At 45.3% G+C, this 18,635-nt stretch overlaps 1 protein-coding gene across 1 annotated transcript in view; it reads left to right on the forward strand.

Moving 5' to 3' along the window:
- LOC112109983 (guanine nucleotide exchange factor VAV3) overlaps window positions 1-18,635 on the forward strand; it is a 238,231-nt gene that overhangs the window by 139,255 nt on the left and 80,341 nt on the right. The window contains exons 16-17 of the mRNA XM_024204746.3: window positions 8,804-8,905; window positions 11,401-11,501. Of these exons, the coding sequence (XP_024060514.1) occupies window positions 8,804-8,905; window positions 11,401-11,501 (203 nt within the window). The remainder of the gene's footprint in view (window positions 1-8,803; window positions 8,906-11,400; window positions 11,502-18,635) is intronic.

The following is an 18,635-nucleotide window of genomic DNA, read 5'->3' on the forward strand; positions in this document are numbered from 1 at the left end:
TAAGGTTATTATGTGTTCTGTTACTAGCTGGTGTGTTTTCAGCGGCTTGTATAAATTTGAGTCTTTGCAGACAGACTAAAAGGAGAGCGTAGGACAGTTGCATGCGTATCAGAGCAAATGGTAAAGCAGTATAATAATAGCTGACCTACTGCGTGTGTTACTGTCCCCTTCTCTGTTCACCCACTATACTTGTTACTTTGAGGCTTGATTCTGCTCAGTTGAACTTCATGGAAATTTTGCCCTAGATTTTAGTGGGAAGATGATCAGGCTCTTGGGATTATTTTGATTTGCTTTTTAACTTTTAGAAGTACTTTGAGTCTCTCTGGCCAGTCTACACTTACCAGGATCGATGCTGCTGCGATCATTGCAGCAGGGGTCAATTTTAGCGGGTTTAGTGAAGACCCACTAAATCGACCGCAGAGCGCTCTCCAGTCGACTCTGATACTCTACCGGAACGAAAGGAGTAAGGTAAGTCGACGGGAGAGCGTCTCCCATCAATGTGTCGCAATGTAGACACTGCAGTAAATTGACCTAAGCTACATTGACACCAGCTATATTATTCATGTAGCTGGAGTAGCGTAACTTAGATTGACTTACCCCGATAGTGTAGACAAGGCCTGAGTGTGTGAGGCTGATACTCTTGAAATACCTTCACAAACTGGATCCTGCTCTTAATCGAAATGTTAAAGAAAAAAGTAGCTTTTGTTAGGAGCATAGTGTGTACTGTAAGTTATTCTTGAGAGTTTTTAATTCTTACATTATTATTAGCATGGCCTAAAATACCTGTGTCAGAACTGTTCCTCATTGTGTTAGACCTTATACAAACACACATTAAGACACAGTCATTGCCCATGAAGAGTTTACAATCTAAAATCACATTGCTCCACAGTAATTTTGATAGGATAATGATAATCTCCAAAATGAAATAATATAATATCTGTATCTCTCTCCTCTAGGAGGATAATATACATGACAATTGCATCACTGTATCTTGTACACATAGACAACAAGAGATATTAGTCATATGGTGTAAAACAATGCTAAAAGTAAGGTCATTAACAAGCATAAAAGCAAAGAAGTCTCATTTGCCTTTAAAATTCAGTTTCATTTTCAGCACACTCATATTCAGGAGATGCGTTAAAAGACTGACCTTTCTGACACCACTGCATCAATACTTACTACTCAAGAGCTGCTTTGAATATTTTTCATAAGTGTTCACTCAGTAGTAAAGATCATAGAATATCAGGGTTGGAAGGGTCCTCAGGAAGTCATCTAGTCCAACCCCCTGCTCAAAGCAGGACCAATCCCCAGACAGATTTTGGCCCCAACTCCCTAAATGGCCCCCTCAAGGATTGAACTTACAACCCTGGGTTTAGCAGGCCAATGCTCAAACCACTGAGCTATCCCTCCCCCCAAGATACTGGTGTTTGGATCTTTGCCTGTGTTACACATCACTGCAGTTCATTGCTATAAAATATCTTATTCTGGGAATTGCTTATAATATAGAAAAAGTGAAATTTCATCTTATCAGTACCTCCAGCTTTACCAGCCAGTTATGTCTCTGATAACACCTTGGGTACTTCCTTAGGTGTTTCAAATTCTTAAATTTTCTCCCCTTCCTTTACTTGATTTCCCCCCCCAATTCTAATTCTTGTATTAGTTTAGCAAACAAAGCACTAGAGACATACATAATCCTAAAGACCTCAGTGTGATAAGTAATTGGTTTTGTTAATAAAACATTTTAGTAAGGGTTAATTTCATTTTCCCTTATCCACGGGTATAGATTTACACAAAGGTTATCTAGAAACAAAGTATGTTCTTAGCATATCAATGATCTTGTTCTTTTAGCATTATATTAATCTAAATGTGATTTTTTAAAAAATGCTTGTGAGCTTTATATAGAACATAAAAAGGAATAAAAATACTAATGCGGCAGCAACAAAGACAAAACAAAAAACAAAACCCTGTAGTGGAGAAAAATACACAGTGCAAACAAACTCCTTGAAATGGAAAGAGTTACAGAAGAAGAAAAACTGAACGAAATGCTAAATAATGTTCTTCTTCGAGTGACTGTTCATATCCATTCCAACCAGGTGTGTGTGTGCCATGTGCAGGACAGCCAGAAGATTTTTCCCTTAGCAGCGTCCGTATGGTCGGCCTTCATGGCGCCCAATATAGGGCCCTGCCAACCCTCCACCCCCTCAGTTCCTTCTTACCGCCGGTGACTTAGCTGGAACTTCGCTCGCTCCTGCAGTAAGTGCTCTAGCAGTGTCTGATAGCATATTGTGTATATAGTTTCTCAGTTAGTTAATAGTTGTTCCTTATAGTTATAGTTAGTTGGTTTGCCCCCCCCCCCAACGTTTCCCCTCCTGGGGTATGCCCGGGTCTCCAGGGTTTAAGCTCTGCAAGGCCTGTGGCAAGTTTATGCCCAAGAGTGATCCTCACTTTTCCTGCTTGCAGTGCCTTGGTGAGAGTCCCCAGAAGGAGAAGTGCTGTATCTGCAAGGGTTTCCATCCCAGAACCCTCAAAGACCGGTAACTGAGGCTAAAACTTCTGTTGATGGAGGCGGCATTGAGGCCACACTCTGACCCGGGACCCACTGAACCGGCACTGACCATGTCCTCATCGGTGCGCAGCGCTCCGGCACCAACGGCACGCGAAATGGCCCCGACTAAGGACTCCAAGGCCCCCCGGCATCGCCACGGCTCGGACCGTAAGAAGTCGGCCTCAGCGCAGAACCGCTGTCTATCCCCGGTGCCAGTAAAGAAGAAGAGGCTGGTGAGAGGTCGATCACCCCTCTCGAAACCTAAGGGGTCTGTGGCGTTCACGAGTGTATCAGGATGGACCACCCCCTCCTCGCTTCTGCCCAGGGTCTCGTCGACTCCTGCCCCGGCCAGGGTGCAGTTGAGTCCGAACCCTCCTCGGTCCCCAGACCACCAAGGGAACATACAGCTACCGTCGACGCTGGAGGCGTTCAAGACAGCCAAAGACCTGATGCGCCTCCCGGTGCCATCCTCCCCACAGAGGAGGGACAAGTCGCTGGTGACCGCATGCCCCCCGTTCCACTCCAGGGGCATGGCCCACCGGTCTCCATCACCAGCACCCCAGGCACCGCCCGCGCAGACAGAAGGGCCGCACCGTTCCCTGGCTTTGAAGCACCACTCGCCAGTGACCCAGGGTACTGCTCCTCCATGGTCCTCCTACTCGGAGACCTCGAAGTCGGAGGCGGACTCTTATTACTCCAGCAGATCGCGGAGCAGGAGGTCCAGGTCTCAACGGAGTCACCAGCCATACCCGGCACCGTGGCAGCAACAGTGGCAGCGGTCTGCTCAAGGCCCTTTTGGACACCCTGGGCTTACCATCAGAGCCAGGGCCAAGTCCGTGGTCTGCGATCCAGGACTGCATCGGTGTCTTCAGCATCTTTTGTGCCAAAGACAGTGCAGGCACCGCCGCCAGTGGCACCGTCATCCGAGGGAGCGGCACCGCTGGCACAGCCAGCTCCGGCACCGTCTCTCCAGACAACGGCACCACCAGGGGCTCCCACTTTGAGCCCGCCGGCACCGTTGGGCTCGGCACCGCTGGATTTGTCGGCCCCGGCACTAGCTGTGGTGCCAAATCCCCCATCAGCACCAGCACCGCAGTTTGAGTACCATATGCCGAGGGACCTCAGAGGGGCCGAGGGTAGCGAACAGGGCCTGCTACCCGTCCTCTCATCCTCGTCCTCGCCGGATGAACTGGTCTCAGTGACATCGACAGCCACAGCTCTCGAGGACAACTGTGTTCTCCAGCAGCTATTGAGACGGGCCGCTCAAAGCCTGGGGATACAGGCCGAGGAGGTGGAGGAGATTTGGACCCTGTTGTGGACATCCTGGCTCCCTCCGGCCCATCTAGGGTTGCTCTGCCATTGATAAAAACATTAGTTGACACATCCAAAAATCTGTGGCAGACCCCCGCTTCTCTGGCCCCCATGGCCAAGAAAACCAAGCGGCGCTACTTCGTACCGTCTAAGGGGTACGAACACCTATATACCCACCCTCCCCCAGACTCTTTGGTGGTCGATGCAGTCAATCAGAGAGAGCGCCAGGGGTTCCAAGGCTCCACCCCTAAAAACAGGGACGTCAAGAAGCTGGACCTATTTGGCCGAAAGGTCTATTTGACCGGGGGCCTGCAGCTCCTCATAGCCAACCAGCAGGCCACTGTAAGCCGCTACGGACATAACACCTGCTCGGCAATGGCTATGTTTGCGGAGCTCCTGCCTCAGGACTCTCGGGTGGAGTTCTCCGCACTTGTGGAGGAGGGGAACTTGGTTTCCCAGGCCTCTCTGCAAGCGGCTCTGGATGTGGCGGATGCAGCCTCTTGCTCCTGGCTACAGGTCTCTGGACTGCCCCACGAGGTCCAGCAGACCATACAGGACCTCCCCTTTGAGGGATCCTCCCTTTTCTCTGAAAAAACAGATAAGAGACTGCACAGTTTGAAGGACTCTAGGGCTACCCTGCGCTCACTGGGGCTCCACACGCCAGCTACCCTGCGCAGGCATTTTAGGCCTCAGCCTGCCCCTCGGCCTTAGCAGCTGCAGAACCGCCAGGACGCTCCGCGTAGGAGAAACAGGAGTGGTAAGAAGAGGCAACATTCCTCCTCTGGGCAAAATTCTGGCCAGCCCAAGCCTCTGCCCGGGCCTACACCACCCTTTTGAAGGTGCGGTCGAGGACGGCTCACCAGTATGGACTCTGGATCCTTCCCCTCTTACCTTGTCGTCCTGTCTATCCCCTTTCTACCATGCCTGGTCCTGAATTACTTCAAACCGTTGGGTTCTCCGCACGGTAGAGAGGGGATATTCCATCCAATTCTGTGCCCTGCCGCCCCTCCAACCCCCTTCCCTGTCCCGCTTGTCACGAGCAACTTCTAATTCAAGAAGTGCAGTCCCTCCTCTCGGTGCGGGCAGTGGAGGAGGTTCCTCATGAGCTAAGGGGGAAGGAGTTTTACTCCCAGTATTTCCTAATACCGAAGGCCAAGGGGGGCCTCAGACCCATCTTGGACCTGCGGCAGCTCAACAAGTTTGTAAAGAAACTCAAGTTCCACATGGTCTCACTAACCTCCATTATCCCCTCACTGGATCCGGGTGACTGGTACGCTGTCCTCGACTTGAAGGATGCGTATTTTCACATCGCAATAGTCCCACATCACAGACACTACCTCAGATTCATGGTGAGCAGCAGCCACTATCAGTTTGACGTCCTCCCGTTCAGACTGTCGGCAGCTCCCCGAGTATTCACAAAGTGCATGGCAGTCGTTGCGGCATTCCTGCGCAAGCGCCAGGTACAGGTTTTTCCTTACCTCGACAATCGAGGGTCGTTCAAGAGCCCAAGTGGAGGGTCAGGTCGAATTCATAAGAAGGACCTTCCTCGAATTTTAGGTCTCCTCCTAAACGAGACCAAATCTACTCTGTCCCCGGTGCAGAGGATAGAGTTTATAGGCTCAGTCTTAGACTTGACTCAAGCCAGGGCATACCTCCTGGAAGCCAGGTTTCGCTCACTAGGGGACATCATACGGGGCCTCAGACAGTTCCCCACGACCACGCAAGGAATTGCCTAAAGCTGCTGGGACACATGGCTGCGTGCACCTACGTGGTACAGCACGCCAGGCTCAAACTGTGCCCACTCCAGTCTTAGCTGGTGTTGGTGTATCGGCCAGCCCGAGACACTCTGGACAGCATCATAACCCTGCCCTGCCCGGTGCTGGACTCCCTCCTATGGTGGCTCGACCCACAAGTGGTTTGTGCGGGAGTGCCCTTTGCCAGCCCTCAGCCCTCTCTCTCATTGGTGACAGACGCCTTGGATCTGGGCTGGGGAGCTCATCTAGGGGACCTCAGGGCTCAAGGCCTCTGGTCTCAAGCAGACCTCGCTATGCACATCAATGTCAGAGAGCTGAGAGCGGTACAACTGGCATGCCATGCTTTCAAAATCCACATAGCAGGCAGGTGTGTCTCAGTCCTCACGGATAACACCTCAGCGATGTTCTATATCAACAAACGGGGAGTGCACGCTCCTCTCCCCTATGCCGGGAAGCCCTTGCGCTGTGGGACTTCTGCGTAGAGCACTCGATCCACCTGCAGGCATCATACCTCCCAGGAGTGCAGAACGAGCTGGTGGACAATCTCAGCCAGACCTTCCACGTCCACAAGTGGTCCCTCCGTCCAGACGTGATGAGTTCAATCGTCCATCTCTGGGGCTCTCCCCAGATAGACCTGTTTGCCACTCGCGGCAACAGGAAATTTCAGCTAGTCTGCTCCCTCATGAGTCACAGTCCAGGGTCCATCGCAGATGCCTTCCTCCTCCCGTGGGGGGGCTGCTGGCTCTATGCTTTTCCAGCAATTCCGCTGCTCCACAAGGTGCTCCTCAAGATCTGCAGGGACCAGGCCCGAGTCATACTGATAGCGCCGGCGTGGCCGCGCCAACACAGGTTCACGTCGCTCCTGGGAACGTCTGTAGCAACACTGCTCACTTTACCGCTGGTCCCAGATCTGATCACGCAGAACCCTGGCTGACTCTGGCACCCGAATCTAGAGTTGCTCCACCTCACGGCCTGGATGCTCCATGGCTAAACATCGTGGAGTTGTCATGCTCGGATCAAGTCAGACAAGTCCTCCTTGGTAGTAGAAAGCCCTCCACCAGGGCAATGCATCTTGCCAAGTGGAAAAGGTTCTCCATCTGGGTGGAGCAACGCAGTCAGTCGCCGTTGCTCGCCCCCAAACCGTTCATACTGGACTACCTCCTTCACCTAAAACAACAAGACCTGTCCCTGTCATCAATAAGGGTCCACTTAGTTGCCATCTCTGCCTTCCATCCAGGCACAGATGGCTTCTCGGTCTTCGCAAACCCTCTAGTCAGTCATTTCCTCAAGGGCCTAGACAGGCTCTCCCCGCAGATGCATCAGCCTGGGACCCTAAACTAGGCCTCTTCAGACTTATGGGCCCTCCTTCTGAACCACTGGTGACCTTCTCCCTGCTCTATCTCTCGTACAAGGTCGCGTTCCTCGTGGCAATTACCTTGGCTAGATGGGTATCGGAGCTCTGGGCTCTAACGTCCGAGCCCCCTTACACAGTTTTTCATAAGGACAAGGTCCAACTCAGACCTCACCCGGCCTTTCTCCCTAAGGTTGTCTCCCAGTTTCACATGGGCCAGGACATCTTCCTCCCAGTGTTTTATCCCAAGCCACACTTCTCCGATAGGGAGCACAGGCTGCAGTCACTGGATGTACGTAGGGCCCTAGCCTTCTACGTAGAGAGGACTAAGCCATTCCGGAAGTCCATCCAACTCTTTGTGGCCTTGGCGGAATGAAAGTTCTCCCTTTCTCTTCTCAACGCATCTTGTCGTGGATCACATCCTGCATTCGGGAATGTTATGAGGATGCCTGCCCCGCCGATTACCGCCCACTCTACCAGGGCCCAGGCCTCCTCGGCAGTGTTCCTGGCACAAGTCCCCACCCAGGAAACCTGCAGGGCGGCCACGTGGTCCTCAATATATACATTCACGACACACTATGCAATTACACAACAGGCCAGAGACCATGCGGCTTTTGGACACGCTGTGATCCAATCAGTGCATGACTCTGACCCCACCTCCTAAGCTTTGGCTTGTGAGTCACCTGGTTGGAATGGACATGAACAATCTCTCTCGAAGAAGAAACAGTTACTCACTTTCTCGTAACTGTTGTTCTTCAAGATGTATTGTTCATGTCCATTCCAATACCCACCCTCCTACCCCTCTGTCGGAATAGCCGGCAAGAAGGAACTGAGGGGGTGGAGGGCTGGCAGGGCCCTATATGGGCGCCATGAAGGCGCCACTCCAGGGGCGCCCAGGCCGACCCTTCCTACGCTGCTAAGGGAAAAGTCTTCTGGCTGGAGTGCACGTGGAGCGTGCACGCCTGGTTGGAATGGACATGAACAACACATCTCGAAGAACAACAGTTACGAGAAAGTGACTAACCGTTTTTTTTTTTAAAAACCCTCAGCAAGGTAACAATGCAATAAAATGATTAATGCAATTTCTCTAAGCTAGTACTGCTTAAAGAGAAACAGTGGGGAAGATAAACTAGCATATGATCACAACAAATAGTCCAGATGTATTAGTTCTGTAGGTACATGTTTCCCACAAGCAAGCTGATATTATAGCAGCATAACTAGAGGTCTTCCATTTTATTGGCTAAATTAACGTATAGAGACATCTGTAGGCATTAGGAAACTCATTCAAAGAACACTAGCTAAAAGAACAGTAAATATTCTATAATTACTTTTGAAATAGCTTTAGTCACCTAATTTGTTGTTGGATAACTGTGACTCAACTCTGTCCAGCATATGCTGCTCGGATTTTCTAATGCGGTGGTTCTCAGTCTATGCTACATGGTCTTTGCTGATGATCCACAGAACGAAACATTTTGAGACCCAAGCAGTGGAGAATTGGAAGGAGAGGCAGGTCCACGAGATGATCCTTGTCATATGAAGTGGTCCTCAGAATAGAAAGGAAAAAACAGACTATGTTTGTTCTGATATGTGTGGCTATTTTCCCAGTTACTAGGGTCTCTAAGAAATGGCTTATACTGTACGTCTTTTGGGAACAGGCTTGGATAATAAAATATTTTGTTTCATGGTCTGTGGCACAGACTGTGTCTCTTAAAGAAATATCAATGCAAAAATAAGGCTCACAGTGTGTGGATTCAGATTTCCTGTTTAGATTTGGTGCACCGTATTCCCAAATTTCTTTAATTAAAAGCGTATTATCAAATAATGTAATTTACTTTTCTCTAGATCCAACATAAGACCGGACAATGCAGATACAAATTTTCATGAGTTCAAAATGCACACCTTCACTCGTGTCACATCCTGCAAAGTCTGTCAAATGCTTCTGAGGTAAGTCTTATAGTGTAAAGTATTGACTTTAATTTAATTCACGTACCTTGCTGGGAAAAAAGAGTATGGAAATGACATGCATGGTGAGAGAACTGTTCAAGATAGGTTAGGTTTCTTTTACAGATAGTCTATGTGGGGTTTTTTTTTTTTGGTATTGAAAAGTTTTACCAGACCTCAAAATGGGAGCAGAAAGGCCTGCAACATTGTGACCCATCACTACCAAGCATCTTAGCACCACTCTTTCCTCTTCTATTTCCTGATTCCAGCTCTTCAGTTTTATATAAGTTGTTAATAGGGCTGTCAACTGATTAAAACATTAATCACAATATATTACTAGATTAAAAAAATAGTTGCGATTAATTGCAGTTTTAATCACACTGTTCAACAATAATAGCATGCCATTTCTTTAAATATTTTTTGGATGTTTTCTACACTTTCAAATGTATTGATTTTAATTACAACACAGAATACAAAGTGTACAGTGCTCACTTTATATTCTTATTTTTTATTACAAATATATGAACTGTAAAAAAGATAACAGAAATAAAACAATATAAAATGAGATCTTACATGCTGATGATGGGTTTTGCTCAATAATGATCCAAAGCAGTGCGGATGGACACACATTCATTTTCATCATCTGAGTTAGATGCCACCAACAGAAGGTTGATTTTCTCTTTTGGTGGTTTGGGTTCTGTAGTTTATGCATCAGAGTGTTGCTCTTTTAAGACTTGTGACAGCATGTTCCACACCTCATCCATCTCAGATTTTGGAAGGCACTAAAGATTCTTAAACCTTAGGTCAAGTGCTTTAGCTATCTTTAGAAATTTCATGTTGGTACCTTCTTTCTGTTTTGTCAAATCTGCAGTGATAGTGTTCTTAAATTGAACAACATATAGTGGATCATCATCCAAGACTGCTGTAACACAAAATATATGGCATAATGCGGGTAAAACACAGAGAAGGGGACAAACAATTCTCCCCCCAAGGACATCAGCCACAAATTGATTTAATACATTAATTTTTTAACGAGCATCATCAGCATGGAAGTATGTCCTCCTGGAATGGTGGTCGAAGCATGTACCAATGAACTCCTTACTTCCCCAGTGGGTCAGACTTGGAATAAAAGCCATGGGTAGGCTTGAATCTAAACCCCACTTGAAATTCAAAGGGCTTCAAAATTGAACTTATAATTTATGAGAGTTAGGGTATGTCTATACTTAGGGTTGCCAGCCATCCAGGTTTTACCTGGACAGTCTGGTTTTTGGCATCTGTGTGTGGGTGCCATTTAGAGTTGCAAGGTGCCCAGTTTTTCACCAGGAAGTCCAGTCGAAAAGGGGACCTGGCCGTCTCCGGTCAAGTGTACTGACTGGACACCAAAAGTCCAGTTACTGTGGAGTCGGGGGAAGCGCCAGGTTATTAACCTTCGGCTCAACCGGGGCGGCCTCCCACCTGCATACAGGCTCCTTGTCAGGCTGCAGCAGCTCCCCTCCCAGCCCCGGAGCAGAGGGAGCCCAGATGTGGGGGAGGGAGGGTGGAGACAATCCAGTGAGCAACAGGGGGAGGGGGAGAGAGGAATGAATGATGGGGGCATGGCCTTGGGGAAAGAGGTGGGGCAGGAGCCATGGCTAGGGGGGGGGGTGGGGTCTGGTTACCAGCAATTAGAAAGGTGGCAACTCTATCTATACTGCAATTAAAAACCCACTATTGGCTCCATGCCAGGTGACATGGGCTCGTGGGGCTTGGGCTAAGGGGCTGTTTAATTGTGGTGTAAATATTCAGGCTCGGGCTGGAGCCTAGGCTCTATGACCCTGCAAAGTGGGAGGCTTCCAGAGCAGTTAAATACCTTCTTTGCCCAAGCCCTCTGAGTGCAAGTCAGCTGGCACAGGCCGGCTGCGGGTGTCTAATTGCAGTGTAGGCATACCCTTCCTCCAGGGGAGAGCGCAGGGCTCTCCGAGGTGTGCTCAGCGGCTCTTAACATTCATCAACGTCTTTCCTTATACTTTTCTTTTTAATGGAAGCAGTTTATAGTCAATAATATAGGTAATAAAATCTTCTATCCTGAAAAAACAATCCCTCCAAAATGAATCCTGTCCTAGTATGCATGTTCATTATACATTCCTATTGAAATCAAATGGAGTGTGGATCAGTGATAGTATAGGGACACTGTGGTATTTATACTTTGTACAATTTTGGCATGTACCGTGCCAAACCCCATTTTGTGCCCAATTGATATGAAGTGTGTTATTCCACCAGTAAACCAGGGGAACTATCTGGCTCTAAATGGCTTGAAGTTCTGAAAAGGAGACTGGAGTTCCATGTTACCCATGATCTGTTGCCACTGTTCCTCAAGCTTTTAGGTACAATCATTGTGCAGCACAGCAAATGACTTCTACTGCCATCTGCAGTATTTTTAAAATTTTTCTTTATGCTAATTATTTCATATATGCAGCTTTTTATCACTTAATGTATCACTATCTAATTTTACTTTACAGAGGAACATTTTATCAAGGCTATTTATGTTCTAAGTGTGGAGCTGGGGCGCACAAAGAATGTTTAGGGAGATTAGACAATTGTGGCAGAGCTAATTCAGGTGGTAAGTCATTTTTATTGTTGGAATACTGTTTTTAATTAGGACATAAAACTTGCTAGATATAATTAAGGTTTAATTTACCTCTAATTTGTGTTTATTGTAACATGCATACTTTTGAAACTACCATTTATAAGCACGATTAGAATTGCATTTAAAATTCATAGTGACTTTTATTCTTGCTAAACTGAAATGTAAGAGAGGAAAGGAGTGAGAACTGCTGTAGGACATAGCAGTGTTCCTGTACAGCAACAGATTGTTCTGGTTTTAATCACGAACTGCTCATAAGTAACATCTGTTATATAGAAAACCATCCTTTGACACACCCCGCCCCCAATGTCTCCATCTCAATCTTCCTCTTTTGCTCTCATCAGCTCCTTGAGCTATTTGTTTGTGCTGCCTCACCTTCCTCTCCCTGTTAATTCTCTCTTTGATCTCCTTGGTTTCCATGGTTCCCACACACTCCACTCAAAATGTTCTCACTAACATAATTGATGGCTTACTACTGTCCACATCTAAGGACTTCATTTCTGTTCTCATCCCACCTGGTGACTCCTTCCCCATTGGTTTTCTCCCCTACCTATGTCACTCTAGGCTTTCCTGATTCTCTTTCTACCTCTCTAATCATCCCTTCAATGTATCTGTCTGAGGCTCTACCTTCTTAAATAAATAAAATATATGGAGATATACCTATCTCATAGAACTGGAAGGACCCTGAAAGGTCATTGAGTCCAGCCCCCTGCCTTCATTAGCAGGACCAAGTACTGATTTTGCCCCAGATGCCTAAGTGGCCCCCCTCAAGGACTGAACTCACAACCCTGGGTTTAGCAGGCCAATGCTCAAACCCCTGAGCTATCCCTCCCCACCATTGAAACAAGCAATGTATATAATCTGTTCACCGTTAGAGATCTATACTCCCTGGGAACAGCTTTCTCTATTTCCTCTCTGTTGAGATCCTGCAGAGCTTCGTCCTCCCCTTTCCACTTTCATCTTATCCCTGGTACCTCATCCACTCTTGTGACTTACGCTACAGCCTCTCTCCTGCAACTACCAAGCTTTCCCTTCCTCTGACCTCTTCTCTCTCTTTAATATTGCATCTCTGTTTATCTGTCTGACATCTCCTCCTGGATGGACTACTGCTAACTAAAACTTGACCGAATTTTTCAACTGTTTATTTCTATAGGAACTTTACAGGTTTACAGATCCATGCCATATAAATATCAGAAACAAAACAATAATCATTACAACGGTGAGCTTTTGCTTTTAGAGAAACATGATACAGTAATATAGTCATCCCTATTTAACACTGTTACCCTATTACAGAGTGAGCATCTTTACGTTGCAGGAGCATGCACAGGAATAAAAATTTGGCCACTTTTTGGAGGGGCACTTTCTGTGCTCCACATGGCTGGAGAAGCTTCCCTCCCACCCCCGTGGCCGGAGGAGCTGGTTTTCCCTGGGGCCGATGGAGCTGGCTCTCCCGGCCCCAGAGGAGTTCTGTGCCCATGCTGATTGGGGGGTGGGCATGCCCCTGCTTGCTCCCCTTTCCATATGCCCCTTCCATGACATGTCATTTCTAGCGACTGTATTAAATTGAGTGAAATCTCTGATTACACATTTAACAAACCAGGCATGTATATCAAATATCGATATTAAAAGTATTGGACAGGTGTACTAGGATTTTTTTGGTGAATATACTTTGAGTATTGAATAAATAGTAACCAAATGTCTAAGCATCTTTTTGTTGTCTAGAACTGGATAGAAATGTTAATTCCTCATCTTTCTTCCTTCCCTTTCTTCTTTCTGCCTACTCAGTTGCTGTCAGTAATTCTGCTACCCTCCCTGTCAACCAAGCTTGTAACTTTAGTGTCATATTTGACTCTTCCCTCCATCCAGGCTCTCAGCAAATACTGTCACTTCTTCTGAAAAAAAAAAATCATAATGTTGGGAAATGTACAGATGTTTGACAGAATTTTCCAAACATCCATAGAGCTCATTGAAACATTGGGGGGGAAATTGTGAAAAATTTTAGCTGATAAAAATTTCCCTATATTTTGTTGGAAATTTTTTTTTCATTTAAACTTTTCTGACCAGTTCTTTTTCTTACCTCTCTAAATCTGGTCTTTGCTCTCCAGTCTTATTGCTTAAAACCTTTTCTGTTGCTTGTCCATCTCTCACTTAGGCTGCAGTAATCTCTTCTGTTCTCTGACTTCATTACTTACAATCTATGCAAAATGTGTTTACAAAAATAATCTCTTCCACTGCTTGGACCATATCATTTCCTTGTATACAACCCTTCACTGGCCTTTGCTTTCAAGGCTCTGCACAAGCCTGCTTCTACCTACATCTCTGCTCTCATTTCTTCCAACTTTCCACTTTGTTATGCAAAAGCCTCCTTCCAAACTGCTCTCCTTTAGTTTTCTTCTTCACTGTAAACTCCAGTTCAGGAAAGCATCCCTAATCAGGAGAGCATTTATGTAGGTGCTTACATGGGATTTAGCCTCTTCATGAGGGTTTCCTGAATCCTGTGTCTTCTTACATGCTGTCCTAAGAACAGTCTCTCACTTCTTGTGTACCAAATGATCCACGTGCTTTTTCCATTCGAATCTCTCTCAGAAACATACTTCTTCCACAAAGCCTTTTAAGGGTAAGCTGCCAAAGTCAGATTTTTAAATTATATCATCATTTTAAAATATATTTAAAACAATCGAATGTAACTAATTGAAACAAACAACGTATATGGATCTGTTTGCCATTAGAGATCTATACTCCCTGGGAACAGCTTTCTCTATTTCCACTTTCTTCCCCACTCCCACCTTCACCTGTTATCATTTTGCTCGTATTTTTATCTTAATTAGATTACAAGCACCTTAAGGGAAGGGACGTCATATTTCAATTTGTCTGAAAAGTATTATATATACACACACATGGTGCAATGTAAATCAACAATAATAGTCATAAATGTTTAGTTAACTCAGGTTCTCCGATTTTTCCTCAATTCTCCTGAATATACACTGAAGTAATGCTGTTCAGTTGCTGGAGGCAAAATAATCACACACATGCTACTTCATGAATTAATGAACTGAAAACATTTTCATTTTACAACATCCAAAGATACAGTATGTTCTTTTTGATTTTATTTAGAATGTTTTACCCTGATTTTTTAAAAATAGAAGTACCATATGACTCTGTCATGAATCAGTGGTTGTTCAACACACTTTGATGCAATTGGATTATGTAATTATTGCATATTACTTTATTTATTTTCGTTTATTCTGATTGTTTAATTTTTTCTGTCTATGTGCACTTTTCTTTCTCACCATTTGTCCTTTCCTTGCCTATATGACGGCTCCCATGTTTCTGTACTTCCTATACAAACTACAAACTTGTTAAAACAAAAGTTCCCCCCCCCCCCAAAGAATCAGAAAATTTGTTTTAAAACTGATCACTAAGGAACAGGATGTGACTTCTTTACAGTCTTCTATTTCTGCTATATCCTTTTGGGATGGGGTGACAAGAATTCAAAACAATAGTCCAGGTGAGGGTGTGTCATTAATTTATGTACTGGCATTCTAATATTTCAGTATTTTCTCTCTCCTTTTTAATATAGTTTAACATTTTGTTTTCCTTTTAGACCACTGAGCAGATGTTTTCACTGAGCTGTCTGAACTGATGCCTAGAACTTTACCTGAGTGGTTTAAGGCCCTTTTATAGTGCATTCCAAGCCTGTTAGAATCATAGAATATCAGGATTGGAAGGGACCTCAGGAGTTACTGAAAATTCAAAAAATAGACTTCTAGAGACAGATGAAACCTTAAGAATGACAAATTTAATAAGTGTCACATTTAGATGATACACTGATGAGGAAGATGTGACTAAAAATAAATTACTACTTTGTCAAGCGATGACTTATATGCAGACATATGCCAGTTCTTTAGATGTCTTGTTTCAAAGAAGGCCAATTCAATAGATTATAGAAGTTGCAATGATAAAGGTGCTCTAGTAATCAGTTGAATTGCTGAATGGTATAAAATGTCCAAATTCAGCCCTGGCTTTTCTTATTGTTATTCCTGCCCCTACTTCACTGAGCATCTCTTGTGGAAGTCCTGTGGCTGTGTTCACTTCCTCCGCTATCAGCTTATCCTTTCTTCCTGCAGTGCTGCTTTGTTCATGCCCAAGCAGTCCTTCATTTCTTCTGTCATTCACTTCCAATCCCCACCAGCTCTTCTCTACTCTTAACTCTCTGATCAATTCCTCCTCCCTGCCTCCCCTTTCTGCTCGTATTCTGACAGATTCCTTCAGTGGGGTTGTATAGTTGTAACAAAGCACAGATTTTAGCAAATATGTATATATTTTCATTACAGGAGCATTTATAAGGGCATACTGGTTCCCAATTGAATGGCTTTTGTGAAGATGCACCCAATTTTGTCCAAATCAAAAACTTAGGCTACTCAAAATATATTATCCACACTGCTTGTGCTCACTAGCTTGAACTCTCCACCACTACATCACAGGCTGGTATTTCTTCCCTCACTCCCTTCCTCTCTTCCTTTACTGTTCTTCTTTTCACCAGCATCTAAAGTTAAGCTCTCCAAACATCTTTCCACCTCCAGTCCCTAAGCCTGTCCCTGTCACACATGCACTGCTGCTCAGAACAGGGGATAGGAGGGCCATTTCACCTTGATTTCCTGTCTGGTAATGTGGGATCTTCCTATCACCAGAGGAAGGTGATGCTATATGGATGGAGTGAAGAGCGGGATTAGGGCAGCAGCACTCCTTGGGGCCAGGGAGCGGGAGAGCGGGGGGAGGAGGGGATTCTCCCTGTGCTTTTTGAAGAGATGGGGAGAAGCTGTGCCACCTCATGTTCACCCTTTCATTGTGCACACGTAATAGGAGTCAGCTCTGTGGGCCTTACAGTTTCTTGACGTTCCTCAGGACTACCCTAGAATGCCAATAACTGAGCTTGATTCCATTTTAATAATCTAAATCAGGGGAAATACCAATCTACTTTACTACATTATCATACTTCAACCAGACCACCCCTTTTGCTATATCCTTCCCATTAAAATAGGATTGAGTGTCTCAGACAATTGTTTCCTGGTTGCATAGACAATTTACTCTTTCAATGAGAGAAATCCCTGAGCATAGGCAAAAGTATCAGAAATATTTAATAAATAAAGTAAAATCCATTACAGCCTCTTGTTTATAGCTGTCTCCAGGTTCCCCAGAGAATAGATGTTAGAATCATCTCCTATTCAGACATAGACAAATAGGAAAAATCTTAATTGGCATTTTTACAGTGTGCTGTAGCTAGGCAGATCTGAGCACCCCAAATTTGCTACTCGAACAACTGGACCACTTCACACTGTCATCTTTTAGTAAACAAATGGTATCAGGAGAATTCCTCTTCCACATGAGCTCTGATTAAAATACAATTTTAACGTATGTTACTTGATAAAAGTCTATTGTCATTTGCTCCCTACCAGACCAAACAAAAACCACAAAACAAGCTAGTCTCTGCTTGATTCTTTTTTCATTTAAATTCCTCTATTTCAGATAGTTCTGCCTGAGAAAGAGCCAAATGGACTGAGATGGAAAGGATATATAGCTTTCATATGCATGGATAGTATGTGATTACTTGTTAAAAAATGTTAGAGGTGTATGAACTGTAAACGAAAGAAGCTACTACTTTTTTTTATTATAACATATTTGTGCAAAAGTACATGTGCTACTTGTGTAGATTTTCATATGTTGCAGCACATAATTTTTATCTCACATGGGATTATTCATAATCAAGATGTGTTTTTGACTTGATATAAAACCAGCAGCTTTCCCTATTTACCTTTCCCTGGCTTTTTCAGTAGCTACAGATTTGCTGGCTGTCCTTCAAAGCCACCATATCAGCAGCATTGACCAGCAAATGTTCAAGTCCCAGAACGCTCATTGGAGAGTTGCTGTTTCTTGTTTAACTTAATAATATTGTTCAGCCTTTGTTGAATTAATCATCCTTACTGAGCTTGAATAACAATCACTGTGGGATCAGGGTACTTTGGGGCAAAGTCCTGTCCTGGGCAACTGCTGGTGCTACTCTCCTAACACTTCACTATATACAATGATAGGTCATAGAGTCCATATGCCCTCACTGTGAGACATACGGAACAGATAGCCCCATTCCTCCTTTTAGAGTAGTCTACTTTACATTTTCTACATTTTAAAAATAAAAGTTAAAAGATTTTAAAAAGAAGACAGGTATTCCCCTATTGTATCCCCATATTTCACTGTTCATTTAGTTAGCATGTAAGCTGCAGTTGCTCTGCTATATAACTGAAGATGAAGCTATTCCCACTTAGACTCTTCTTTGGCACGTCTTCACTATCCGCCGGATCGGCGGGTAGCGATCGCTCTATCGGGGATCGATTTATCGTGTCTAGTGTAGATGCAATAAAATCGATCTCTGATCGCTCTGCTGTCGACTCCGGAACTCCACCTCAGCGAGAGTTGGAAGCGGAGTCGACGGGGGAGCGGCAGCGGTCGACTCGCCGCCGTCCTCACAGCCAGGTAAGTCGAACTAAAATACGCAACTTCAGCTACGCTATTCGCATAGCTGAAGTTGCATATTTTAGGTCGACCTCCCCCCCGTAGTGTAGACTTTAAGGCCAGGAGGGACCATTGTGATCATGTAGTCTGACCTCCTGCACATCGCAGGCCACAGAATCTCACCCACCCGCTCCTGTAATAGACCCGTAATCTCTGGCTGAGTTACTGAAATCCTCGAATTATGATTTAAGGAATCCAAGTTACAGAGAATCCGCCATTTACTCTAATTTAAACAAGCAAGCGACCCATTCCCCATGTTGCAGAGGAAAGTGGAAAACCTCCCAGGGTCTCTGCCAATCTGAACTGAGGGAAAATTACTTCCCAACCCCAAATATGGCAGTCAGTCAGCCCTTGAGCATGTTGGCGAAACCCATCAGCCAAACACCCAGGAAAGAGTTCACTGTAGTAACTCAGGCTACGTCTACACTACCCGCCTGAATCGGCGGGTAGAAATCGATCTCTCGGGGATCGAATTATCGCATCTCGTCGGGACGCGACAATAGATCCCCAAATCGACGCTTGTACTCCACCAGCGGAGGTAGG

The sequence above is a fragment of the Terrapene carolina genome, unplaced genomic scaffold (assembly GCF_002925995.2).
Source record: "Terrapene carolina triunguis isolate 2854851 unplaced genomic scaffold, T_m_triunguis-2.0 Scaffold210, whole genome shotgun sequence".
Classification (NCBI taxonomy): Eukaryota; Metazoa; Chordata; order Testudines; family Emydidae; genus Terrapene; species Terrapene triunguis.